Here is a 27,718-nt window from a genome sequence, read left to right on the forward strand (position 1 = left end):
GCCTCTGTCTCTTTTCTTACCCAGCCCTGGCACTGCTGGCCTCCAGTTTTAATGTTCTCAAGCTGTCAGTGATCCTGGAGCCTGACCTGGGCAGATCCCTGGATGTAACAATGCCCTGGAAAATGCTCAGAGCTCCGTGCAGCCGCCCCCCTGCCCCGACAGAAACGCGCAGAGCCAGCGCCTGTTTTTGTACAATTGTTTATACAAATTCAACAAAGGTAAAACTGCATCAGGAAGGTCTACGAAAACAACACCGTACAACAATGGCACTTATGAATGCAGAATTTTACAATCAGGAAATAACCATGTTATAAACCTTAAATGAGAACTCAACTCACACTTCAAAGAAAGAGAGACTACGTTTGACCATTTATTCTACTGCTGGACTCACTGTATAAATTAATTTTATATTGAGTACAAGAGCTCATGCTACAGAGTGAAACCCTCCTATGTGCAAAAGCTGAAATTGGAATTTTTTTAAAATTTTGAGAAAAAGGTGATTTCTATACAGATAAAAGTGTTTTACTTCAACTATAATTTACACCTTATTTCCACAACATGCTTATGTCACTTCTGAAGTATACAAAGCAGGATATAAACTTCCATTAAAACATGCTTTAAGTTGAAAGTATGAACCTACTTTTCCTGACCTGGGCACGTTTGTAGATAGATACTGCCTACGAAGTATAGGTTAAGTTCTCGCCTACCATAAGTAAAGATAAAAATTGGCAATCAAAACCAAAACACTGGTAATGCATTCAAACATTGCATAAATAATTTTTAAACAATTTTTGTACAAAAATAGTTCTGCATAATGTAAGATGTAACAAAACAAAACGTGTTAAGAAGGCAGAAATGCAGTGCGTGGTCCACTTAAATGACACCAACTTTTTTTTTTTCTTGTTTTAAGAAATGAAAAGCAGAAATCAAATTTACACTACCAAGCACATGCTGTGGTACTTTAAATAACAGTATTTCTTGGAGCTCAGTCTTCTTCCAGGGTGTGAACAATTATCATCAGTAACAGTCGCCTTATGAATTTGCATAAGAGCCAGTGCAGGTCATCCCAGGTGGACTGAATTAGTGGCACAAGTTGAAATTCTTAACATGGGTAGTTTCACGTTGTTCTCTCCTCACCAAGAGTTGTAAAATCCAATCACGGCATTTTCTGATATTCCAAGTTCCCAATTGAAAATAAAATCCCTACGTGTTCTTAGTCCCTTCCCCCCCTCGCCCCAGTATTTACACGAGTCCTTTAACTAACTCAGTTTTTGCAGAAGTTTTTCTTCCACCTGCCCGAACTGGACGCTCACGGACATCTCTGCTATGAACTGCTCACAGCCCTCCTTCGTCACCTGCTTGCAGTACCTCAGGTCGATCTGGCAGATGTTCCCACAACGTTTGAAGTAAGACAGGCACTGGTCAGTGACCTTATTGCAGTCTGGGGAGAGCAGAGGGGAGGAATTCAGCACTGATTCTTTCCTCCAGCACGAGGAATCCCCACCAGCTCCATCCCCAGCAGAGGAATCCCTGCCAGCTCCATTGCCCATGCCCATCCCCCAGCTGTTGTGTAACCCACGGGACCGAGCCAGGCAGCCCAGATGTGCAGAGAATCCCCCGGGAGGATGAGCGTGGATACAGCAGCCCCTGGCAGCTGCGGGGCCATTTCCACCAGCGGCACGCGGTGGCAGCAGCTGCTGCCAGGGAGTTCCAGCAGGAGCAGGGCAGGGCTGGGTCAAGCCCCCCTCACAGCTGCCATGCCCTGGCCGTTCCCTCCCCCCGCCCCTTACCTGATAAATTAATTTCCGTTAACGAATCCCGCGTGGTGGTTCCGACGGCGGTCAGCAGGTTAATAGACTGATCTGTCACGTGGTTACAGTAACTGAGATTGAGTTTGGAGAGCAGGGGCATGTGCCTGATGATGAGCCGCAGCGAGGCGTCCGTGATGTCCAGCCCCGCCAGGCGCAGCTCCACGATGTTCCGTAGCTTGCTCCGGTTGTCGATCTGACCTGCGAAGCAGAGGCACGAGGTCACTCCCACGAGCCCCGCCCCGTGCTGCCAACATCTGCAGGCCTCTACGAAATGCACCGTGACACACAACACCGCTGCCCTGGGTCAACTTCACACGCTTTTGCCTGTCTGGAGCTTTGGAGGGAACATCAGCAGGAACGCTTGTCTATTTTTGGAACAGGCACGTGGACAAAGCCACCTCCTGATTTCAAAACAAAAGGGATGAAAGTAACTGCAGGGGCCCAGCGGAATTACAAGTCGGGAATAAGCAGTAGGCTGTGCCGTGCATGCCAGAAAGCAGATCTGATTTGCTCAAAATTTCACCTGAGCTGAAATCCGGGCGAATGTGGCATGACCCACAGAACTGCTCCTTCCCTGAACTGGAAGAAAGTGTTTCCATACTCTCTAAAGTACACCCGTTGCAGCCTGAAGAGAAGAAAGTCAGACAGAAAACCAGCACAGCGGCTCAGATGACGGTTCAGCAGCCACAGCACATCCCCGTCACCCCGGGGCTCCGGCCAGGAGTGCTGCAAGTCACTACCTCCAACTGCCCAGGGGCAGCACGGCCCCAGCCCCGCGGGGCTCGGCTGTGGGGGCTCCTGCCCGTTTGCTCCAAGGGGGACTAAGCACAGAACAGCCCCGGGGGTGGGACGGGGCTCCCGGGCTCCTCCCGCCCTTACCTGGCCGGTTGTCCGTGGGCGGGGACAGGAGGTCTCTCATTTGTGCGTCTTTCAGTCCTTCTGCCCACTGCACGTCCAGAGTTCGCAGCAAGGGACAGCTGGAGCTACAAAGTGCCGACACTGCTATCCAAGAGCACCCTGATAACAGCAGGTCCCGCAGACCTGCAGACACAGAACAGGTTGGAGCACTGGGACCTTCCCAGGCACATCCCAGTGACCCCCACGGTCCCCTCCTCCTGCCCAGCTCTTCATCTGTCCCACCACTTGGAACTTCACTCCTTCCCCCAGTCCCCTCAGCCCTTTCCACAGCAGCATTCATTGCCTGCTGGGCAAGACCTGCCTCAAATTGTTTTAACTGAACATGTCAAGTGGTCAGAGAAAATACTTTTGGTTCATTTTAACCCACTGATGCTTCATTTTCACATGAAATGTGAAAGACACTTCATCTCCAGCCCTCCTAGCAGAGTGTACTCCTCCTCCAGGCCACCCAGTCCCTGGACTCTTTCCCCAGAGGCTGCAGTTCAGATACAGACTGGTTTTTTATACAAACTGGTTTGTGATTTGCTGATGAAAACACATCACTTACCTGGCAGTCTGTTGATAAGCCAACTCAGCTGCTTTTTAGATATATTTGTCCAGCTAAGATCAAGGGTTACAGGCTGTCTCCTAATAATGCCACTAAGCATAAGTGGAGTGATGGATTTACAATGGTTTAAATCTATTTTGGTCCATAATCTTTTGTCACAGCACCTACCCAAAAAGAAAAAAAGGCAACAGCACTTAATTTGGCACCTGTTTGCATTTTGGTAAGGCTTTAAAAGGTGTCATTAAACAGTAGGAAAAACTACAGCACTTAACTGAAAATTGCAAAATTAAGGCCAAGTATTGCAAAGATAAACACAACCCCACACAATGTTACGTAAGTTTCAAGTTTCTCTATCAAATATATCCTGCAATAAAGCATGGAATTACTGCCACAGAATTACAAGTGTCAACAACTTTGGATCCCATTTTAAGTCATCCCAGCACTTACTAAAATCCGTTTTATAGCCTGAAGACAAGTAACCACTTTTTCCTTATGTTTTGACTATGAAGTCTGACTTAAATAGTATCCTCATTTACACTGTGTTTTCCTTACTTAAAACAAGTAGATTTGGGAAAACAGATCCTCCCTCTCCTGTTGTGTGTTTGTTTTCCCTATCCATGTGGATTATGTGTCTTTTTGCTCTTTATGGGTCTCTAAGGGCAACAAAATCAAGTCTTGATGAGTGTGCAGGAGTCTGCATTTTTTCAATTTTTTTTTTTTTATTAGCAAATACTGTATTTAAATAGAAAATGCACTTGGCAGGTTTCAGGGACACCAAGCAGCCCACGGAGAAGACACTCCACACACATCACCTCACACTGAATTATCAGCCTCTGCTTTGTGTGTTCTGTTAGCAGGCTGTGCTGGAAAGGAGCCTGTTCCAGTCTGTCTGTCCTTGTGCACAGCAGGAACCCAGGACAGGAGTCACCAGAGCCACAAGGCCTCCCTGAGGGTCACTGAAACCTGTAAATCTGCACTAAAGCTTCTTCTGCTTCTGTGCAGCCACAGCTGTGTCAGGGCCACAGAACCTGAGCACAAGGGACACGCTGTGAGCAAACACCATCAACAAAGGATTCCTGCAGAACGCGCTCCGCTGGCACAGGGAACAGGCTGGCTCCCCACCCTCCACAGGGAGACAATCAGCACAGCCCTCGTGAGCAGCACACGGTGGGATCCTCACTATCTCAGTAGGTATTTAATAACTGAACTGCACAAATGCTGGCAGTCAGGAAGTCCTGGGGCACAATGACACCAAGGCTGAGGCAGCCTGGCTGTTCCAGCAGCAGGAACACTGCAGTGTCTGACTCCAGCACAGGCTGCTCCGGAGCCTGGCAGGCTGACGCCGAGTCTGACACACACAGCTCCAGCAGAAATGCTGGGAACTGCTGTTTCTGAGAACACAACATGAGATCTGCCACTTCTGCTGGTCACCCCTTCTGCCTGGGCTCAGCAGAGCTCCAGGGAGCCCACAGCCCTCCCCAGGAGACACCGGTGCCATCGCGCGCTGTCCTTCCGTGCCCGTCCCACCTCGGGTCCCGCCCTCCTTACCATCTGTTCCAGGTCTTGCAAACTCTCATACAGATGCACAAGTCTCTATGACTGAGGTAGCTAAAGACAGCCATCCAGACTTCCCTCTGCATCACGTGGGCTGCCCCGTCATCCAGGGGGAGCGAGTCCGGAGGGGGGCTGATGGGGGGTGGCCGGATGACGTGCCGCTCCATCTGGATGCACTTGGGGGGCGACAGCGAGGGCGGGGGCCGGGCTATGCCCCGGGGGGTGCTGCGCAGGCTGGGCATGAGCTGGTGGTGCCTCAGCTCCCGGGGAGTCCCGTTCAACCCTTTGCTGAACCTATGGAGTCTCTCGCTGTTGTTCAACGCGCGCTTGGGCTCCTCGTTCTCGCTCTCCGGTTCAGATTTGATGGGTTGGTGGTTCTCGTTGGCAAGGCTGTTCTCGGTTTTTTGGATCTCCTGGTTAAGCTCTTTGCTGAGCTCCTTGCTCAGTTCCTTATTGGGAAGCCGCCTTTTCCTCCTCATCTTGAACTTCTTCTTGTCCCTGGGCTCGGCGCCCTCCGTGCTGGGCCCTGCCGTGGGCGAGCTGGACCGAGACTGGTCGCTGTCCTTGGACCTGGGGGGTGCTTCTGGCAGCTCGTCCTCGGGCTCCTGCTTGAGGCGCCGCAGGGGTTTGATCATGGCAGTTCGGTCATCCGGGGCCTTCCACGATCGCCGCTGGAGGGAGAGACAGGGGCTGAGACAGGGGCTGAGTGTGGGAGCTCAGCAGAGCTTCCAGCAGCGCTTCCATGCGGATGCTCCGCACAGGAGCCCTGCCCGGGGCCAGCCCCATCCCAGCCCAGGGCCCCACCCATCCCAGCCCCATCCCAGCCCCGGGGTGCAGCCACCGGCCAAAGGTATCGAGTTCAAGAGGCAGCAGGGATGGGGAGTCCAGCTGTTGGCCCGCTGGACTCCAGGAGTGACAAATGCACTGATTCTCTGTGCAGATTCCTGCACACTCCAGGGCCTTGCCCATCTCCGAGTGGATCACTTACACACAGAACATCAGCAGCACACCATGGACAGCTTTGTCCCCAGCAGGCCACAAGAACCCAGGCTTGGGCCACATCCACTGCGCACCCACATCAAACACTGCCCAAGTACCCTCACGTCATGGCCAGAAGGGCCATTCCCAAAACCTCTGGGATCACAGTTGCCATTCTGGCTTGCTGGACACTCACAGCCTCCTTTAGACACTTTAGATGCTCCTTTACACCCAACCAAACCTTGGCCATCCCCTCCAATCCCTGCAGAACAGGGAATGTGACAGGACCTTCCTCCTGCCCCAGTTCCTGCTCCCAACAAACTGCTCTGCACTCTTCACCCCTCATCCACCCCCTCCAATTCACCAGGCTGTGTGAGAGACAAACTGGGGCCCAGGAAGGCTTCAAGCCCAATCTGATCACCACAAGCAAGAAAGAAGTCAGCAGCTGTTAAAATGAAATAGCTTTAATAAGGAGATCTGCACTGGCAAGGAGAGGGAAGTGCTGTGAGCACACTTGTGTCAGAGCCGTGCTTTCGCTTTCCCAATAAACTCATTGGATCAAGGCAGTGGCTGTGTTCCCAAGTTTCAGCCCGCAGTGCATGGTGGACAAAGCTGATCACCCTGCCTTTAAATTAACATATTATAAAGGGAAAAGTCCCAGTAAGTTAATGACAGGATAGAATAAAACATTACTACAGCAGGCCAGGGCAGCTCCCAGCACCCCTCACACAGGGCACTGATGGGTGCACTGCTTACAGGCACTGAATTCTGTGATCGTGCCAGGCTGTGAGGGCAGCAGTGTGCCAGGACAGCCCTGGGGGCAGCAGGGACTCCAGGATGTGCTGTGGCACAGCCTGCTGAGGGGCTGTGTGACTGGGGCAATGTTCAACCACACAGGGAGGGCCAAACATCAGTACACGATCAGATTTTTATTCCTTGGGTCATCAAAACACAATTGGCTGCTGTATTTTAATACAGGACACCAGAAGAGAAAATATAAACCCAGACAGTGCAGCTGAACTGTCCTGGAGTTAAAGATTTCCATAAGAGAGAGAGATTCTGTAATTTCAAGGTGTAAGTGGGATAAAGTTTTCTTCTCCAAGTTCTGGTTGTTGGAAGAAAGTAAAAAGCCCAAACACATTTGTTGTGCTGTGTGGTAATGTGGTGACCCACAGTGCCTTCCTCACTGGGGGCAGTGCACAGGGATGGGAAAAGGAAAGCATGGCCAGCAAGCAGCTGTGCATGAACTGCTGCTGTGAATTTAGCCCTACATTTGCCATCCTGCAGCATCCCCACTGTGCAGCCTTGCAGGACTGACTGACTCCCAGCCCTGGGAGCTTCACAGGCAACACCAGTCCAGTCACTGATTCTGATCTCTCAAATCCCGACATCTGCCATCCTGCAGCATCCCCACTGTGCAGCCTTGCAGGACTGACTCCCAGCCCTGGGAGCTTCACAGGCAACACCAGTCCAGTCACTGATTCTGATTTTACAGCCATCAGCCACTTTAGTCATGAGACACAGTAAATTGGAGCCCTCACTTCTGCCTCTACAAACCAGCATTTCTGCAGGTCCCAAGTACCACATTTTGGAATCTACAAGAAAATTCAGTGTCCCTGCCTGGCCTGAGAGTCCTGACTGCCATGTTCAGGGCCAAGTTGTCTACACAACTGCTGGGAGCAGCTCCTGCTCTCTGCAGGCACCCCAAGGTGTCCTTTCCAGAGGCTTCCCAGGGTGGCACAGCCCCAAACCAGCCCCGAAACAGCTGCCAGGCGCCACCACGTGGAGAGACCTGGAAAGGCTTCCATGAAAAATTCATTTTCACCTTGTTCTTACTCTCGAGCACCTTGTAAAGACTTTTCAGTCAAAGTGGGTTTTTCAGTACCTTGAATAAAACAAGAGCCATAGCCCAGTGTTTTCAGCCTCTGAACACCAACCTGAGTGTCCCTGTCCCAGCCACTGTCCTGTCAGAGCAGCAGCTTTTACCAGCACGGTAAAAAATCCCAGTTCCTCTGGGCACAGCCTGGGATCTGGGGCTGAGCTCAAAGCCAGGAGAGCAGAGAGAGCAGCCCCAGGCAGCCCAGGCCCGTGCACAGCCATCAGCAGGGGCTGGGCCTTACCCGCTTTCTCATCGTGGGTTCCTGGGACTTCTCGAATTTCCGCTTCCTCCACAGATGCACCTCGTCAGACTTTCTCCTCAGGATGGAGTCGACCGGAGCCTTTTTGGAATGTTCCTCTGATTTCCGCCTGGGAGTCTCCTCGCAGTCCCCTTTCCGTTTGGCAGCATCTGGAACTTCCTTGTTGTCTCTGTTAATCTTCTGCTCCTTCAGCAACGAGCCCGGGAGATTTGACGCGTATTTAAATCCTGGTCCGCGCTTTTGCTTGTACGCCAGAGACACAAAACACAAACCAACTTTATACCTTATGCATCTCCCAGCCCTTCACCTTGCCACCAGCACCCCAGCGCTGCTGGGTTGGTCGCTTTTTAACTCACAAAATTATTAGTAAGGAGTCAGAAGTTTTAGTTTTCCTGAGGTTATTTTTCTAACTACGCACTTGCAAGTGTCTGTCTCGCTCTGCAAAGAAATAGTGTTTCACTAATTCCAACAGACACTCCGGGTTTTGCATAATTGCTTGTGAATTTTTAATTTCAGGACTTTTCATTGTCAAAATTAACATGCAGCAGTGCACAGAACTAACCTAAATATTCCCCAGGTGCTGGGTGAAGTGTTGGTACAAGTATACAAAAATTACTGAAGAACAGAAAGCTGTGAGCTTGTCTCCAACTCACAGAATCATCATGGAATGAACCACATAACCCTGGAAGGGCTTGGGTTGGTAGGGGCCCCAAAGATCACCTCATTCCAACCCCCACCATGGGTAATTACAAACAAAACCTGAATTAAGCACAAAACCAAAAGCTGGTATTGGGCTAAAGTCTATCTATAAGCCAGAGGGAATGCTTAAGATTTTGTATCTCATTCCAGCACCACTTATTCCCATTAAACTCACTTTTCCAGTTTTCCCTGCGTGGTTGCACTTTGGACACTCCCAGCAGTTCGGCAGCTCATCGTTAACCACACCATCCGATTCCTTCACCTGTGGGAGACACAACCGCTCACAAGCCTGCAGGAAGGTGATGCTCATTCCAAGGCACACTGTACAGCTCCTTGTTTTCTGGGAGGGACTGCAGCCCTCCCAGGGAGCAGAGGCACCGTGCTGAGCAAGCCCTGGGTGCTGCACGGCCACCCCTCGCCGATGTGGAGGAAGGGACCAGGCCAAACACATCTGACAAAGGGCTCGGCTCTGGGCTTCCCATAAGGGCAGTGACCATCCCAATCCACACACTCTGCTCTTGGAACAACAACAGAGAACTCACCACGAGCCCAAGCAACCCCAAAGCCAGGGCTGCACCATCCCCAAACACCCTGCCACCCCTCGGGTTTGCAAAGCCCAGCCCTGTGTCCCCCCGGAGAGGCACAGCCTGATCCCTCCACAGGCAGGGCTCTCCCATCCATGTTCTCCCATCCATTAATCCCATGGGCATTTTTAGCAGCACAGCACCCTGCACTGTAATCAAGTGTTCCTTAAAATACTTCTCTTTCAGGATCAGAACTAGCAGTCCCAGGCTGCAGCCCTCCAGCCCGGTGCCAGGGGGGATGGTGGCTGCCAAGGCAGCTCGGAACAGGCACGTTCATCAGACTGGACACACGGAGCATTTCCAGGCCCTCACACCCCCAGGTCCTCGGCCAGGGTAAGGGAGAGAGAGGCTGACAACTTCACTACCTCCAGCACTGACATTTTGCTGTCTGAAAGAAACTTATGCTTCATGTTGTTACACTCCAGCAAAAGCCAATCCTGCCCTACACAGCTGGAATGCTCCTCATGTCTGGATTTTCACACAGGAGCCTGGAATGCTTTCCAAACAGGGAGCAGGCATTTCAGAAAAGACATTTCTGTGAATGAAAAGCAGAGCTAAGATAAACCCTGCACACACACACACTCACTGATGGCACATTCCCACTTAAGGGTTTCATTACATACTCAGAAATAAATAACTTGGGAAAAAAAGAAAAATATTGATTTATTACTACTGTAGACACAAAAACATGCTGCTGTCCAGACTAACAGCTGGGCACTGGCAGCAACAGTGTGGCTGCAGGAGACAGGAACAAGCACAGGCAGGGACCTGCAGATATTTTTAATGTTTCTGAAACCTCTCTTCCTCTCCTCCCAGTGCAGGGAAAAGGAACTGGCTGTGCAGGAGCAAGCCCTTGGATTTAGGAACTGCTTCCTCCAGTCCCTGAGCCAGACAGCAGCCATTCTAGTTTCACCATCCAGTGAGAGTGATGACATGTCAGTCTCTCAGCAAGACTCCTGGAGTTAATAAATAAGTAAATGAAGTGGGCAGAATTTAAATACTGGTTTTATCACAACTGTGTGCCTTTGAACCTTCTTTCCCATGGTAGGTGTAAGATACTCCAGGAGTTGTTGTATACATCTCTGCCTCAGGGGAACAATTCCTGGCCCAAGCCCAAGTTGGGAACAAGTTATTTCCCGCACTGAATATAGAACAAGTGCTGCTGAAGGGAAAGCATTACAGCTCTGTCCCTTCTGTGAAGTTTAAGGAACTGAACAGATGTGAGGAACTGTAAGCAAACTAATTAGACACACACAAACCTGCCACTGAATGTGTCCCAAGCCTTTCAGGCTGGGTGGGAGCCAGTTGTGAGTGTTTGCTGCAAACAGCAGGTGGGTGTCTGAGGCACAGCGTGAGGCGTCACAGAAACCTACCTGCAGCACCAGGTCAGCAACTCGGATCTGAGCACCAGCCCTCGGGCTGGGGATGCACTTGGTAGGGATATGGAGACCCCAGGAAGGTGATCTGGCATCCCTGAGGGAGAGCCATGAATTCTGGCAGTGCCCAGACTGAAACAGGCAGTGAGACACACCTGGGCTGAAGCTGTGCTGGAAAAGGCCTTTGTATCCCTGCTGCTCACACAAGGCACCTAAATATTCACTTCCATCGTTATCAGCACATTCAGCTGAGATGGAAAAGAACAAACTCCTAGTGCAGACAGGAGCCCGTTCTCCCTAAGGAAACAGCATCAGATGCTGCAGACATGCTAGCCAGCAATGCCAGCAATTTGAGATGAAGCAAGAAAAATTCACTGCTCTTGGTTCAACTCAAACACTGTGGAACAATGAAAGGCAGTGTTCATCCCAAAATCTCATGAGCTCCCTCTGGAAGCAGCGCTGTGCTTGCGAAACTCTCACCAAGATCATTTTCATAAGAAACCCGTTCAGCAAAACAAGCATTTGTGTTGGTGTGGTATTTTCAAGGAAAGAAGGGTGTCAGGAAGCTCCTGTGACACTTCTGAGGACATGGAACATCCTGCTGTCCCCAGCACAGCTCCAGCACCCACTGCAGGAGCTCTGGTACCCAGGGCCCCCACAGAAGCCCCTCAAGGCTCAGTGTGCCAGGGCACAGGTACACCTGAGCCACCCTTAATTTAACTCCTCAGACAGGTCCCTCTGGCACGGCTGTTTCATGGAGAAAAACCCCCAGAACATGAACAGCCTAATCAGGGAGCTGGAAGAGGATGGACTTCAAACCACAACCAACGTGCCTTGGAGAATAAATCACCTCCTGCATGCACTGAACTATTCCACAAGCTCTGGGAGATGCATCTTGGGAGGGAATTCACTCCACATGGGAATAAGCCAGGAAAGGACATCTGCACTGATTCAGTTTATTCCAGTCTCCCCCAGTAGTACATTTGCCAGACATTTAGCTGGAGATGACCAGCAGTTCACATGGTGCTATTTCTCAAGTGGGACAGGAAGGCAGCTGCCCTGGGGCTGCATCAAAGGCTATTTATGGGCTCCATCCTCAGGGCTCAAGGGCTCCAGCAACATGTAAACATGGCTAGAGATTTCTGTCTTGCAGGAAATCATGGAATCTGGGAATAAATAGCAAGGAAGGATCCAAGGAAGAGGTTCCATTTTCCTTTTGCTGTTCTCCTGAGCAGTCTCATCTCACCTTCCAAGATGATTCTGAAATTCTACCAGTGCTCTTTTGCCTCAGGAAATAAAACAGCACCAGCTACCCACCATTTCAGCTCAGCAGAAGCACTGAGAAATCAAAATAAAAGGCACACAAAGCACACAGTAAATCTCCCAGTGCTTAATTGTCAGGAACACCCAAAGCAATGCTGTTCCTAGTTACCAAAAGAACACTCAGAACACCACACGTGTAAGACAACAAACAGCACTTGCCTGACTTCACAGATCTGACCCACATCCTGTGCTAGTCCCAAATGCAGTATGGGGAGAGGAAGTCATACCTGAGCTGCCACTAGACAATAACTGTCCTCTGAACTCAGCCCTGAGGTGCCACTGACACTGCAAAGGCAGAGATGGGGGTGCACAGGGCACTTCCAGCAAGGGCTGGAACAGCAAAGCAGCCAAAATTAACGTACCTCTGAAAATGAGCAGCTCCTTCCTCTGCTTCATCAGCCCCCAAAGTTTGTTTTAAGCAGAGCCAAACAAGCAAAGCTCCTTTTCAGAGCCCATCTGTGGCAGGAACTGAGCACCAGCTCCATGAATCAGGGAGAAGGCTCAGCTCTGGTTTGCCAGCTCCCCACATTCTGCTCTAATAAATGACAGCACAGAGCTCGGAGCAGCACCACGTACAGCTCAGGAGAAATGAAAGGCCAGCAGAGCTTCACCCCAGGCCTGCACAGGGACACACACACCTCTCCTCCCAGACATCCCAGCAGGGCCCAAACGGGGCACGGTGTGTCAGAACACATTTGCTTTGGCAAATCACTTTAACCATAAACAAATCAGCAACAGGAAATGGCTGATCAGCTGAAAGAAACCAGCTCTGGAGAAAGGCAGCTTCTAAATGCTAATGCAGGAAGATATGCCCAAAATGACACTTTTGTTACCAGCAAAGAATACAGCTGCTCACAGGACTCAAGTCAGCCAAGGGTGAGCACTCCTGCAGCCTGACACTGGCTCAGGCTGCTCTCCAGAGCTGCACTCCTGCTCCAACAGTTGCTCCTAACATCTTCAGAGCCAGCTGCCACCCCAAGGCACATCTGTGCCTGGACCTACACGAGCAGCCAATTGTTCATCTGCACTTTGTGGGACTCAGGAAGAAGCTACTGACATGGATTTGGGAATATCTCACCCTGAAGTACAGGCAGATTGCTCTGCCTTCCCCATCCCAACTGAAACACCTCACTTCCTTAAACAAGGGGCAAAAAGAAAGAAACAAATCAGCAAGATCTTCACACACTCAGGGCATGTCCCAAGCCAGGGTCCCTGCTCCCAGGGAACGCTGTTACATCAAGGACTCTGCCTGCTGGTCAGGGCTGTACGTGCCACAGATCTCACCCTGCTCCTCACACCAGCTCTCTGCTCACTTACTCATCTGTCCAAAGATGAAAACCTAAAAGCTTCCCAATTTCTGTGCACCACTTTTACATTAAGCTGATAACTAATTCAGCTTTTGTTTCCAACATGTATCACATCCTTGTACTCACCTTAAGGCATCCTGGGTGTATGATTTCATTACAAATGGAGCATTCCATTAGCATGAGATTAAACTTGCTCTCCTCCTCTTCCACAGTGTCCTCTTTCCCAGCTTCTCCACACACCAGACACACAGCAGTATGAGGCAACACCGGCTGTTCACGTATCAGAAAGAACTGATCAAGATATGGCAGACATGGAAACAAGAGCTCAATGTGCATTTACAGTATCCTCATTTCAAAGAGGAGATAAATTACTGTGCAAACTGACATGAAGGCAAAAAAAAATTGTAACAAATTAGGGCTGGGTACCCTGGATCAAGCTCCACAGGACACATTTCACCAAAGTGCCCTCCCTGTAGGAATACGGGCTCAGGGAGCATTGCTGGGATGGATGAAAATGCATTTTTGGTGGGTTCCTTCAATCTGTGAGCTGACACAGACATTGGCATGCAAGTCACTTCACCAGTGTACAATGGGAGGGGAAAGAATCACCCTAGAACATCACTATTCACATCCATTAGGTTTCACAATCCGAGTAGCAATTTGGCAGCTCCCGTATTTTACAGGCAGGGCAGACAGATGTTATGGGACCTGATCCAGGTCTCACAGCAAGCCCACTACAGAACCAAGAACAGCCCTTTTCCTGACTGGCAGTCCATTATCCAGGGCCCTGCTCCCAACCTGAGCACTGCAAAAAGCTCTGCTCACATAGAAAGAGGATTCTCTCCTGCAAGTGTCACAAGTGAGATCACACAGATTTTCTTTTTCTTTCTTTGAGGCAGAAAGGGAACTGCAGCATCTCACATACCTGTCACCCATGTCAAAGTACTGAATGCCACTCTAATTAAAAAGACACCTTTTTGCTAATGATTAACAAAATTCTGGTCTGCAGAAATAAGGCATAACCCTCATTACAAAAAAGAAAAGGAAGAACCTAAGCTGCCCACAAAGGGCAGTGCAATCGATCAGGCTGCCAGTCCCTAACTACTACACAGCCAGAAGCAGAGATGGGGCTTTTCCCAGCAAGGATCTTTTGTGGATGGAGTGAATCAATCCCTAAGACAACACCTGCACACCCAAATTTCAGCATCAACAGTGCATCCTTCAGCAAGTTTCAGGCAGGGGGAAGCCCAGCTGTAGTGAGCCATTAGAGCCCAGAGCATTTTGCACACAGCAGTACAATTTTTCTTGCTGGGAGCAAGGGTGTCCAGGCAATCTCCTCTGTGCCACCACTGCCTCTGTCCCACTGATGGGCTGCAACAGCAGCTGGGCTGTCACAACGTGTCCTCCCAGTGCCACTCCAAGCAGCAGTGTCCCAGGCACTCCTGCTTCCCTTCCTGGTGGAACTGGTGATGCAGAGGAGGTTCCTGCTCTCTGAACAGCAGTACCACGGGCTCTCTGAAGGCTTCTGAGCTTAATGAAAGTCTGTCTAGTTAATATTGTCAGTGTTATTAACCAAGGCAAGCACAGTCCCAGAACTGCAGGGATCATTACTTCCATACAGCCTCAGCATCTTGCAGGATCTTTTTGGCTGGAAGCTGCTGCATAGGTACCACAATATTGTTACTGCTGAATTGTCAGAGAACAAGGGCAAAGCCAACAGGACTGCATACAGAAATGTAAAGCACCTTGAAAGGTACAACACTTCAATTTCTTAATTTTCTGGGCCTTTGCTGCTTTAAGAATTTGTAATAATCTCCCTGATATTTGCACCAACCTAAAAAGTGCACAGAAGTTACTGCCAGTGCACGTGAGGGTGGGACAAGTAATCGGAGACGCCTGGCTACCTCTGTCCTAACTGAAAGTAAAACTCCAGGCACCAAGAAGATAAATAAATCTTCACTGGAAGACAGAGGATGACTACACTCAGCTAGAACAGAAGCCAGATCATCTCCAAAAGGCTCAGCCTGTGTTACTGGGAGTGAAACAGCTTAGTATGAAAGTTTCCTTCATCAGTGAGGATGAGAAAGCACACTGCAGCCCTAATTTAATCCTTCCACTAAAAAGGCAGCATGATTTCACTATTTCTTGCCCCTGGAGAATAATAAATTCTTCATCCATGCTGTTCAATTCATGCCACACTCCAGGAAATCAAGTGTTCAAAGAAAAGACACTTGAGCTGCAAAAGCACTCTGCAGAAAGGTGGATATTCTGTGTACTTTACTGAAAGATCCAGCAGTGCTGAACCCAATCCTCTGTGTCAGGAACAGAACAGAGCTTGGCACAGAACATGGAGTGAGCTACCAGGAGCAACTACTGGAAACCTTAAGTGCTTATCAGTTTTTTATCACTGTTAGGTGAAGTAATTTAATCCTTCCACTTTGGTCATCTCCTAAGAATTAAAAGAAAAACCCCAAATACTAAGTGAAGGGAACTGTAATGAGAGAAATCAGTATAGATAGGGTGATATTTCAGTTATGAATAAACAACATTCCTTTCCTTAAAAAACAACAACAAAAGAAAACCAAACCCATAACAGAAGCATAAACAAGACCTTCTAAAGAATTAAAATAAAAACTAAAGCTGATTTTTAGCCTTGAACACAGTCACTGCAGACATGAGACCTGAGAAGAAGCTCCACAAGTCAGCATGGCAGCTACAGATTCAAAAGCTGCTTGAACAACTTAATGGAAGATTAATCTGTCAATATTTGTTAAACAGAAAGCTATAGCTTGTGACTCAAGAAGCTCCTAAGTAATGTATCACAGGAGCCCAGGAAACTGACTGCCTGCTTGCCCTGCTCTGATGTTCTTTCCCTGACAGCCATTTCCAGTCCCTGAGGAAGACAAGACCCTGGACTGATGGCTCTCTGCCTCATCCAGATCAGACCCTCTGCTCTATGCCTAAGTAACAGCAAACAAATTGAAATTCAGATCTCTGGGAGCCTGGGGCTGGGGTCATCAACACCAAAATCTTGGGGGCTGTCAGTCAAGGATTCCTCTCATCCTAATTTGTGTGGATAACATGGCAAAGATGATTGCAGGGCAGCTTTTCTCAGGAAATTCCAACATCCAAACCAAACACACCTCTTCATCCTTAGAATCAGAACTTCCTACTCTTCCCCTTTTCCTCCACATCCCAGAGTTTGAGGGTGATTTGAGCGCTAATTTTTGATGTAATGACAGTCTCCACTTCTATACTGCTAAAAGGAAAGCTGCCCTGTTTTAGTAGCATTCTGGCTTAGGATTTGGGGAGGATGAGGAGCACTGGGAAAGAAGAGATCTGAGCTGGGAGGGCAGGGATTACCCACTTTTGTCCGGTGCACTTTAGAGACCACTCAGAGCAGAGCTCCCAGCCCCGCACCCCCAGGAGACACGGCGGGAGGAAAGGACTCTGCAGGCGAGCTGCAGGCCCGGGCACACTTACAGCTATGCACTGCCTCATGATGCAGGACTGCTTCATCCTGCCGGGCCCCCCGAACTTCTTCATGTCCTTGCAGAAGTGGCACTCGCCGCACTCTGTCCGCAGGCACGCCTCGCACTTGCGGCATCGCGTCCTCCGCCGCCGCGCGCCCGCCGTGCTCCGGTTGGCCGCGAGCTTCACCGCGGAGGCAGCGCCCAGCTTCCCCTTGGGCCGCCCGACTGCCCTGTTCTGGAAGAGACACACACACACACACAGGGTCAGCTGCACGTGCCAGCTCTGCTCTGCTGAGCTCTGGGCAAAACTGACTGCTGGTAGTGAGTTATGCACACACAGGTAAGGCTCAGCGGGTATGTACGGCCACTCTTAGGCATAAAGGAATCCATAGATTTTCCAAGAAAGGATGGGCTGTAAAATGACACAGAAACCAGGGCACAAATGAGAGATCCCAAAGCCAGAGCAAGCCCATTTCAACAGGAGGGCAGGGAAAAGGCATTTAGGCACAGCTCAACACAAGATCAAGTCCCAAGTGAGGCTCTCGGCTTAGGTCAATAGATGATCCGTGCCAGTGCTGAGCTCTGGCTATCTAGAGATAGCTTAGATTCAAGCTCAGGTTAAGCCAGAAGGATTTCCTCAGCTGAGTCCAAGGAGCAGCAAAAGCGATTTGGTGGTTAGGTACAGCAGAGAAACACTCAGCCAATGGCTCAAGCCCCCAGTCATATCCCTAAAAAATCAGGAGAGTATGAACTACTGCCAAGCAATAAAGTAGGAAATAAAACACAAATGCTACAAAACCCTTCCAAGGTAGCTCCCCTCCTATCCAACACCAGCAAGTGCTCAAAAATAGAACACCAACTGATGATGTGCAAAGGCTAAAAAGGGCATCCCAGGTCTAGATTTCAATGACCTTTAAGACAGAAACTAAAGGAGCGTGAAAAGATTTGAAATTATTAGGTTAACTGCAACATATTCACTCTGGACATCCAAATTTCGTGTTCTCACCAGAAACCCCCTGTTATACACAAGAACTTACAGCTCAAGCCAGACATCACTAAATACCATGTAATTGTATGGAGCTAATTATGCAAGAATTGGCTTGGCTCATACTGACCCCTGACAGCTTTCTCCATAAAGATGATAATAACAGGACCGCAAAGTTCATTTGGTTTAGCATTTATACAACTCTTCCATTTTCTGCACATCTCAGCATATGACCAACAGACCACCCAGTTTCACTTTCTGTTCCTGTTGAATTCTGGGCAATCACCAAGGCAGGGGCAGCTTGGCTGTAAGGAGCCATGCAGAAATTCCACCAGAGTTTTTAAATGAAAAGATCTGCAAACATTGCACTTGGTTGTACAAAAGCTTCCCCAAGTGTCCTGCTGTACAACCCTGAAGAGAAGCCACACTGCAGTGTATTTGATCTTTCTCCCAGCTGACTTAGCAAAGCTCCAGTGACTTTCTCAAAGCTGCAGAGAAGTGCTGATATTTTAACAGACTCCAACCCAGGAATTTGTGCTGGAAGAGCAAAGAAGTCAGGAGCTAGACCCCTTAAGTTTTCTCTCCTACAGACTGACTATCTGAGGTGGGAGAAAACACTACTCAGTCCATGAGGTTGCAGAGATTTCTGCAAAGTTTTTAATTCCACTCCTCCAGAACAGATTTTGTTCCGCGCGCAGGCTGAACCTCACCGCGCTGTGTGAACGCGGACGAGCACAGCTTCCTTCCCATCGGCAACCGCAGCAGCCGCCTGGATTTCAGATCAATGTCAGACACTCTAAAGAATAAATATTTACCTTCTAGACCAACTTTCCAGCCTCTCAAGGATAAAGTCGGCTCTGGCAGGACTGGCTTAGAGGCAACCTAGATAAGAGATAATTTTCTTCCTCAGCATGAATCACTCCTCCATTCTATTAGAGTCTCCTTCAGCTAGGAAGGGAGGCGAGACACGAACCAAAGGCTGGATAGCAGCGGGAACAAGTTAAACCAAAACATGCACAACAACCTTGGCAGCTCCCTTGGACAACAGCACATGGAAGATTCTGTGTGAGCACCTGACTCCTTCCTACTGGGAAGCAACATGATTAAGTTTGAGGCAAACAACAGCTATGATACCGTGAGAATGCTGTTTTTAAATGCTTTCAAGGAAAAATCAAACTCTGTACTTTTCCAGCTGAAAGACAACTCCTGCTTCTGCCAGTGATACGAGCCAAGTACTAATTCTGAGGACAACAGTTTTAAGTGCCAGGACACTGCAAAGACAAGTGATAAAAGGCATCGCTTGAACACAGAATTTGAGAATCCTAAAAAAACCCACAAAAGCAGGAAGGTGAAAGTACAAGAACAAGCCTGAAGTCAGACCATACCACACAACTCAGATTTTCTTCCAGACACCACCAGAACACAGCAGAGGTGCAGACCTCCATCTCACAGTATGGAACATTTCTTGCCTACCCAAACCTCTTCACTGCTCATTAGCAAATTGTACTAGCTGGGTTTGTACCAATTTACCAACCAACCAATCCTCAATCCAAGCCACGTTTTCACTCCAGGATGTCGCAGCCAGCAAGGCTGGAGAGGCCTTGAAGGAATTCCCATTCGTATCTAGTTTCAAGGGGCTCCAAAAGTGGTCGCTTAAAAACCTCCACAGAAGAAAATCTGGCCCGGGATTCAAGGGGGTAGAAGGAGCCTCCAACATGGCTTGGGGTTTATTTAGCACATGGCAGCCAGCCAGATAAATTCCAGGTCGATGTTAGTGAGGAGATGCTGCAGGATTTCCAGCTCAGACTGCAGTTTTACAACATACCAGGCCTGGTAATGAGACTGGGTAAAATCTCCTTCAAAGTTCCTGTCCCCATCTCTGTACTGCCACTTGCCACCCTCCCAGCACAACTCCATGGATTTGTCTTGCAAATAATGAGCACATGGCAGGGGATGGCAGCACTCCTTACACTGGGTGGCCAGCAAACAGCAGCTCCACGGCCTGAGGCTCAGGACTGGGTCACACCCATTGGGGTGACACAATCTGACTCCTGTGGAGGGGACTCCACCATCTCCTTTCCCAAGGAGATGCAGCCCTCAAGCACAGCCTGGACCTGATGACTCCGAAGCCCCCCACAGCTGTCTCTGAGAACTGTCAAGGAAACAAAGATTGAAGATTTTTCCCCCCCCCTTAAACCTTACAACAGAAGCCAGGGAGCTCAGACAGAGCCTGCCCAAAATACCATCACCAGCCACTGTGCTCTCCAACATCTCCACAAGAACTGTGCTCCTAACTTCTATGGCCACAGCAAGTCTTCAAAAGAGAGACAGGGGGATGCTGAAGTGGTGACAGCCACTCTGCAAGCTCTCAACAAAGGCAGAGCAAGCAGCTGCTGAAATGTATTAGGATTAATATCTTAAATCCACATCTCTATTACACTGAAACCTAGAAAGCTGGTGGGCTTGCACAGGACACCATGCTCGGTTGTTCATTTTGTTTGGGTTTTTTCTGTTTGGCGTTCTTTTTCTTTTGTGGGATTTTTTTGGTGCTCTCCATATTAATGCTATGACACACAAAGGTAACTTGTTCCTGTTCTCAGAGCAGACACAGCACCTGGGCACTGGGGGTGAACGTGGGCCATCACATGTACTATCCTATGCATTACAAAACCATTTACAAGTCAAGAAGTTGGGCTCACCCTCCTACACCACAGTGCTTAAACATGCCCACCCCTCCAACAGGAAACGCGGTGATTTTCTGAAGTGCTGGCCTCCTACAGACCCCACCAAATTCAACACACTCCTGTTGGACAGCAATTAGGGGACTGGGTGGGGTGGTCACCAGTAGTTGAAGTCTCTCAACATGACTGTGCAGATCTGGGAATACGCTCAGGTGCAACACTCACAATTCTAAACCACCCCTAGGAAATGAGCTACCTGGAAGCCTCTACTCAGAACATGAGTTTATCCTGGTTATGGACAAACATGTGGCTGCTGGCAGTTTCCACTGCCTACTTACAGGTACCTGAGCACACTTCCACGTGTCCCAGCCCTGCCCAGCTGTCACTAAACCACCAACCAGAGTCAGAAGGACCAGAGGCATTAAGGAATGGCCTCTGCCCAGAGCACAACTCTTACTGCAACAGCAACATAATCCTGATGTTTACAGCAGCAAATTTCTAACCTTCACAATTACAAAGAACAACTCAAAAGACCTCAGACAAACAAAAAATACCATGAACACAAAGCTTTGGAGAAAACACTGCAAGAGCTATCAGCCATTAAATGCACCATTAAAGAGGTGCTGATGTTCCCCAGCTGCTGTCCCAACACCACTGGGATCTGCCAGAGATGTCACCAGGCAACTTCACACACAAACTCCTCCACCCTAGAAAGGAAGATCAGCTGACCCCGTGACCAAGACCAGAAGGAGGGAGGTCCTGGTTCTCAAAGCAAGGCTGACTAAGCCTGCAGCCTAGAAACAAGCTCTTCTGCCAGTGGCCTTTACCTGGGCACAGCTCTTATTCCACCACTCAGCTCCAGTGACCTGCTTTAAACTGCTGCCAGCAGCACCAAACCATTATTTCAGACTCAACATCTCCAACAAAAACCCAGAGACGTGTGGGGCTGTTCTGAAGGGCTTCTCAGGGGGCAGGTCAGCAAGACCCTGAAGCACTTCAACCAAGTACAGTCTGAACAGCTCATGTAGTATCCACTGTGTACATCTCCCCCAGATAAGACCTTTTGTGTGCAGTGTTCACTGCTTCAAGGTGCTGTGCCACACAAATATACCCCCTGCATTTGCAAGGAAATGGTGATTTCCTTCTGTAACACACAGACAAATTCTGATTATTCTCATTTACTGTAGTTTGACCACATCCACACAACCACAACAGCGCCCAAAGATGAGAATCCAGGACTTGCCAGGTGCCAGTTCTGAGCTTAGAGCTTTATGTGGCACTGCATCCCAGTGCAATTGTTTTAACAGAATTAGAATAGCCAAATCTAACTACCACTTGTTTCTTTAGAAGGTCTGACAAATAAACGTTAGAGAGTAAACATTTTTTTACAGAAGTTACATGCATTAACCCACAGTTCATAACTGCTGTCACCTAAAACATCACCCTAAAGGGGATGGGTCATGGGCAATACTGGGCACTGGAGACACCACAGGGTGGCACAGCAAAGGCTCCTGGTCTGTTAGGTCTCTGTCCTTTCCCACTGCACCAGAGGTGCATTTTTCCATCCAAACAGGGTGCAAGTTCTGGAGGACAAGACTAATGCATGCTGCTCAGGGCAGTGAGCAGCACTGTCCCCTCCTGCTCCAGTGCCACACTCCTCTCCCAGCCTCCTTATGCAGGGTATTCTGGTGCTCCCACTAGAAACCTAAATTGACAAATCCCAGCAGTGGTGCAGACCAGGTAACCCTGCATTTACCCCAAAATATGGGTACTGGCCTTGGCTGCCTGGGGGGGTCTGCCTGTTACACTTGCACTGCACAATCACAGAACTGTTAAGGCTGGAAAGACCTCAAAGATCCTTGAGTCCAACCATGAACACAGCACTGCCATGTTCACCAAACCACGTCCCCAAGTGCCACATCCACATGTATTTTTAACTCTTCCATAGATTCCACCACTTCATTGAGGAGCACGGGAATAATCACAACCAAGTCAACAGTTCTTCCGTATTAAACCCTTACGTGTGTTTAGCAATTAACAGAAACCCTTCTCAAAGGAAGAACTCAGAGGAAGAAGGAAGGACAGGATGATGTAACTGCAGGAATGCAGTGGGGCCAAGGAAGAAGCTAGATTAAGAGAGCAAAAAATCCCACTGATGCCAGTAACATCCTTAAAAGTTGTATTAACTGAAGAGCACAAGCCAACACCACGGACCACTTCTGACTACAGCCTATCTACCCAAAAATCTGCACATGCAAACTCTAGGAGAGCTGTTTTCCTCTCACAGTGAGTGTTTACAGTTACATCACCCTCCTTCAGAACACACTCCTGCTGGGGTGGAGGTGTCCTTCAACTCCAAGGTCCCTCATTAAGCAGGAGCATCGAAGGGAAAGGGAAGGCACTGGAACTTTTTCAATCCCAGCTATCCCAACTCAGCATTAATCCTCTCCAGATGTTTACTGCCACCATCTCCTCCACTTCATACCTACAAAATCCTCTTCTGCCACAACCAAAGTAGTTCCTAGTGACCCTTCCAGGTGACCACACAGAACTCCACTACTGAATCAGGCTCATTTCCCGTAAGAAAATAGAAAGAAAATAAAAGTTTATACTTTGCAGGTTCATCTGGGTGTTAATGACACTCCAGCAGCTTTTCTGCCAACATAGCAATGTTGTTTAGGGTGTGATAAACTGGCACATCAGTGCCAATGTCAGTGCCCCTGTTTATTTTCCTCTGGTGGTGAGGAGGCAGAAGTTAGGCCTGGAGGATGGAATAAGATACATAGGCAAAAATATGCTTTGGGAGATAAGCTTCATCAAAAGTAGGAGCTCTTAAAACAAAGACCCCAGTAAATTCCAGACTCGGGGCACAACACAGCTTTTTTTACTCCTGCTTTGGGACAAATCTCCCTGCCCCAGCCAGGTGCAGTTTCCTCTGTTTACACACAGTCAGAAATCGAAATTCTTCACACCAGGAGCAACACAGCAAGCTGGTGGGCTGGGCAGGTGCTGCCCATGACACAGGACACAGCCCCAGCACCCACGCGCTTCCAAGCCCCCAGCACTGCTGGCAACTACCACAAGTGCAGTAAATCCTGTGTGCTCTGTGATAAAAAACCCCACAGTCTTTTTGCCTTCTTAGCTTAGACACAGACCAGGGAAAGAGGAATGAAAGTCAGCATAAAAAGTGACAAAACCTGTGGTTTCTACCCGAGTATTGAAATCGTGCTGTTCAACTGCACCTTTAGAGGTGAAGCACCTGTTACATACAAGGGCTATCACAGTAGAAAAAGCAGCATAATATTGATTTGACATGAACCGTGTAGAAAAATAGGGTAAGCAGACATTAAAGCAGGCCTGTATGAAAATACAGCTGCAACTACATGAGGTGTTTTAGCACTGGAACAGTTCTGAACAGAAAGGAAAACATTCCACAGGTCTTTGGTACATAGGTCACTGCGTTATAGTTTAGGACCAGACAAAGTTTCTTAAGAAACTCCAAAAGAAAAATTTCCCGTCTTGCACTAATTTTTGTTTTAAAGTTCTAAGATACAAAAACGCCATGAAAGCCTCAGGTTTTAGAAGAGTTGAAGAATCCCAGAACATAACCAACTTTCCAGATTCATCCAGCAAGAACCAGCACCTCCAAGCAACAATTTCACAGCTGGTACAATACAGCTGAGACCAATCTACTCTCCCAACCATTAGCTCTTTTTAAAAAGTGTGCAGTGATTGCACCAAGACACAAACACAAATGGAAAAGGCCTGGCAGGAGAAAAAATTTAAGAAAAGAAGAGGACTGGGACATTTTAACTGCTATGTCTGGGAGCACAGCAGTGAACTCAAAAGCAGCACAGGCCTGCACATTCACATAAACCTCAGAATTAGGCAAAGGCTTAATAAAGTTACTCATGTAAACCTCAGCTTAGGTTCTTGGACTGACACTGCACCAGGCCAGTGCAGCACGTTGTGTCCCCCCAGGTTTCTGCATCAGGTCTGCCATCCCTGGGGAGCACCCAAGGCACACCACCACCCCAAACTCTTCTTCAACCCCGTTTTCTATGCACGTTTCTGAACCAAAACAAGGTAAAGTTCTTCAAAACAAGATGGGTTTTAGAAGATAGTCTCAACACCTGGACTATGTAGAAACATGTCTTTAAAAAGAAAATATCAGGCTATTTTTAAGAGCAAAACACCTCGAGTTAAGAACAAAACTATCAAGTTTATGTTTAAATTACATACACATGTTTAATACTATTCCTGGTGCATTTTTAATTGCTTAGGCAGTTCTTAGAGAGTAAAATACGCAATCTAGAACATATGTTCTGGATTATTTTTCACAGATTACTTCATAAATTCAAGAAGTTTATTCTCCTTCCCCCACAGGAAAAAAAAAAAAAAAAAGCCTTCAGAGAATAAACCCTGCAAGTATTAATAAAAGTTCTCTTTTCATTCCGGCACACATCCTTCTCTTTCTTCTACATCCCTCGTCCCTGGGAATGGAAAGGAGGCTTTGGCTATAAATCAAACGAAGACAAGGTAGCCAGGCTCAGCATCAGACTCTCCCCCAAGTCCCGCAGCCCTCTCAGCTATTTGAGGAATCTTAATAGGAAAAAAAATAACAATTCTGCCGCGGACAGGGCAGCCCCCGAGAGGCAACAACCACCCGCTCGCGGCGCGTTCGGGGCCCTGGGAGGTGCCGAACTCGCGGTGCCCGGGGCGCCCGCGGCGGGCGAGGCCGAGCGCCCCGGGCCGGCCCCGGCGGGCGGCGCTGCCCCGGGGCCGCTCCCGACCCCACATTGTTCCCGTCCCCGCGGCCGGCGCGGCGCTGCCCGGCCCGGCCTCCTCCCCTCCCTTCCCGCTGCAAACTTCGCCGCCCGCCCCGGACCTGCTCCGGCCCCAGCTCGGGCCCCGGCCCCGGCTCGGGCTCCGGCTCCGACTCGTAGTCCTCCTCGTCGGCGCTCGCAGACATGGCCATGGCTCATGGTGGGCCCAGGCGGAGCCGAGCTGACATGGCTGGAGCGGCGCTGCTGGCGGAGCCCCGCTCCCCGCACACACACACACACATGCAGGAGGAGGAGGAGGAGGAAGGGGGGCCGTGCATATTCATGCCAGGCAGCCAGGAAGGGGCTGGCCCTGCCGGCACGGCCAATCGCGGGCCGCTTCCACACCGCCGGCCTGCGGGGACAGCGGGCACCGCGCGGCCGGGGCACCGCGGCCGCCCCCCGCACACGGCGCGGCCGGGGACGGGGGGCTCGGCCGCCCGGCCGGCAATTAGTCCCCCGCCGGTAATGAGCCCCGCGATGTGCCGAGGGCCGGCGGGGGCGGGCCGAGGCTCGGGTGTGCCGAGCGGCGCTGGGCGGGGAGGATGCGCGGCCGCCCGCGGGGCGCTCGGCGCTGCTCGGGCTGCTCAGACAAAGGAGACGCGCACAGACACACACACACACCCTGCTCCGCGCTACCTGCCCGCTCCCCTCCCGCGGCGCGGGGCGGGCCGGCAGCGGGGACCTCCATCCCTCGGCAGGAGGAAGGCACCCAGCAAACTTCCAGATTGCAAGCGGCAGAACCAGCGCTGGGATAAGACGAGGCGACCCGGCTGGTGGAGCTGCTCGCATCTGGCCTCACGCTGCTCCTTGTGCAGGCAACCCCCTCTTTGACTTGCTCCCAAGGAACCATTTCTAGCCGTGCTCTGATCATCCTGCCCCGCTGCTGGGGTTTCACAATGAAATACCCTCCCAGCAGTGTGACAAGTAACACATCGGTCAGTTGGGGACCTGTTCTGGATCCAAAGGTCCCAGGGCCAGCACCTCCACATGGACACTGCCTTTGCCCTCCAGAACTTGAGGGTCACAGGCCTGTATTTAAGTGCCGGAGATTTAAATTTCCCATTGGATTTATGGGCCTGCTTTCAGGGGAAATCCCGATTTCACTCAAGTTGTTAGGATTTTGCCTCCGGCTCCTACGCCCACAACACAGAATTAAACATGAGATTAAATATTTGCATGTGCTGAGCAACCAAGAAGCCATAAAGAAGCACATCTAATGGTCCTCGCATCAGGATTTTGCCAAACTAGTTTCAGCTCAGTTCCCTGATCTGAATTACCACATGGCACAACTGCTTTGGGTAGTGCAGAAGAGGCAGCAACAGGCAAGAGCTGGCATGGGAGCAAGCAGCAACACAGCCCTTGTGACACCAGGATCCACACCGAGCCTGGTCCCTCAAGTTTAAGTAACAAAACACAGTCAAACTTTAAACACATATTTACGGGCAACTGCTGATAAAGCCACGTGAATTGTGTATTTACTCCCCTTCCTTATTTTCAGTACATTAAATATCCATTGAGTGCTGTATTCCTGTCCTCTTGCCAACTCAAACTCAAATGATGGGTAGGTGACGGTGTTCTCCCCATCCTGCTCATCCACCGTGCTGGGAGCAAAGCTTTTACTCACAACACATGAGTAACATGTGTTACAACACATGAAGGGGCTCCCAGAAGGCGATGGGATGTGCTCAGCCTGTCTCCTCTGTCTCCTCAGGTTTCTCTCTTCCCCCATTGTGCTCCTACACAACCGGGAGCAGGAGCTAGACGAAAGCTGAGGCATGAAAGGCATGTGCCTAAGGCCTTGGCTTTCAGAATCACAAGGTAGTATCAGAATCCAATGTTTTCTGGAGGAGAGAGGAAGGGGGGAATGCATCTCATGACAGGCCTACAATGTTTTCAAGCACGAGCAAGGACGTGGCTCCAGCCGTGTGTGTGGTGCCATAACACACCTGGGCTGCAGCAGCAGCAGCAGCAGGAGGACAGATGACATCCGGAAGGAAAACGCCTGGTCCCACACCTGCCCGTGGGCAGACCAAGTCTCCACTAGCCCAGTTCCCTGCAAGGCTCCCTGTAACCTGGCTCACACTTGTCTGTCCCTCCGGCCTTTTGGCTCCGTAATCCAGAGGGGAGAAAAAAATAACTTGTGACATCCCCCAAGGACAATCCACCAGTCACACCACGGCGAAATGTCATTCACAGCAAATTAAATCATGACAGAGATCATCCTACTCCTCTCAATCTGTAACGCATTCCAGCACTCCTGATGTTGGCATTGGCCTCTCCTGGCTGCAGCAGGTTCCTTCCCAGTGTAAGCCACAGCATCGCCTTGCAGCACCACAAGTGACAAGTGAGCTCTAATTACAGAGCCCGAGTTAGGACACACAGCTCACACACGCCAAGATCTTGGAATGATTTCCAAACGCTAAGTAAACTTTGCTGAGATGGTGTTTAAAAAAAAAAGAGCTAGGGTATGATATAAGATAGCAAATTGGGAATTAGCAAGGGGGAAACAACACAATGA

The 27,718-nt window shown here is 49.6% G+C and overlaps 1 protein-coding gene across 8 annotated transcripts in view; it reads right to left on the minus strand.

Moving 5' to 3' along the window:
- Window positions 1–184: 184 nt before the first annotated feature.
- Window positions 185–27,718, minus strand: part of KDM2B (lysine demethylase 2B) — a 106,529-nt gene continuing 78,995 nt past the window's right edge. For 5 of the 8 annotated variants that reach the window (XM_041410463.1, XM_041410465.1, XM_041410467.1 and 2 more), the window contains 10 exons: window positions 16,719–16,943; window positions 13,362–13,505; window positions 8,821–8,907; window positions 7,929–8,198; window positions 4,825–5,501; window positions 3,277–3,440; window positions 2,691–2,852; window positions 2,335–2,436; window positions 1,791–2,009; window positions 185–1,441 (listed from right to left, as the gene is read on the minus strand). In XM_041410463.1, coding sequence (XP_041266397.1) covers window positions 1,260–1,441; window positions 1,791–2,009; window positions 2,335–2,436; window positions 2,691–2,852; window positions 3,277–3,440; window positions 4,825–5,501; window positions 7,929–8,198; window positions 8,821–8,907; window positions 13,362–13,505; window positions 16,719–16,943 — 2,232 coding nt within the window. In that variant the 3' untranslated portion in view covers window positions 185–1,259. The remainder of the gene's footprint in view (window positions 1,442–1,790; window positions 2,010–2,334; window positions 2,437–2,690; window positions 2,853–3,276; window positions 3,441–4,824; window positions 5,502–7,928; window positions 8,199–8,820; window positions 8,908–13,361; window positions 13,506–16,718; window positions 16,944–27,718) is intronic. The other 3 variants (XM_041410464.1, XM_041410471.1, XM_041410466.1) reach the window with 3 other exon arrangements.

Source organism: Onychostruthus taczanowskii, unplaced genomic scaffold (assembly GCF_017590055.1).
Source record: "Onychostruthus taczanowskii isolate IOZ18803 unplaced genomic scaffold, ASM1759005v1 scaffold32, whole genome shotgun sequence".
NCBI lineage: Eukaryota > Metazoa > Chordata > Aves > Passeriformes > Passeridae > Onychostruthus > Onychostruthus taczanowskii.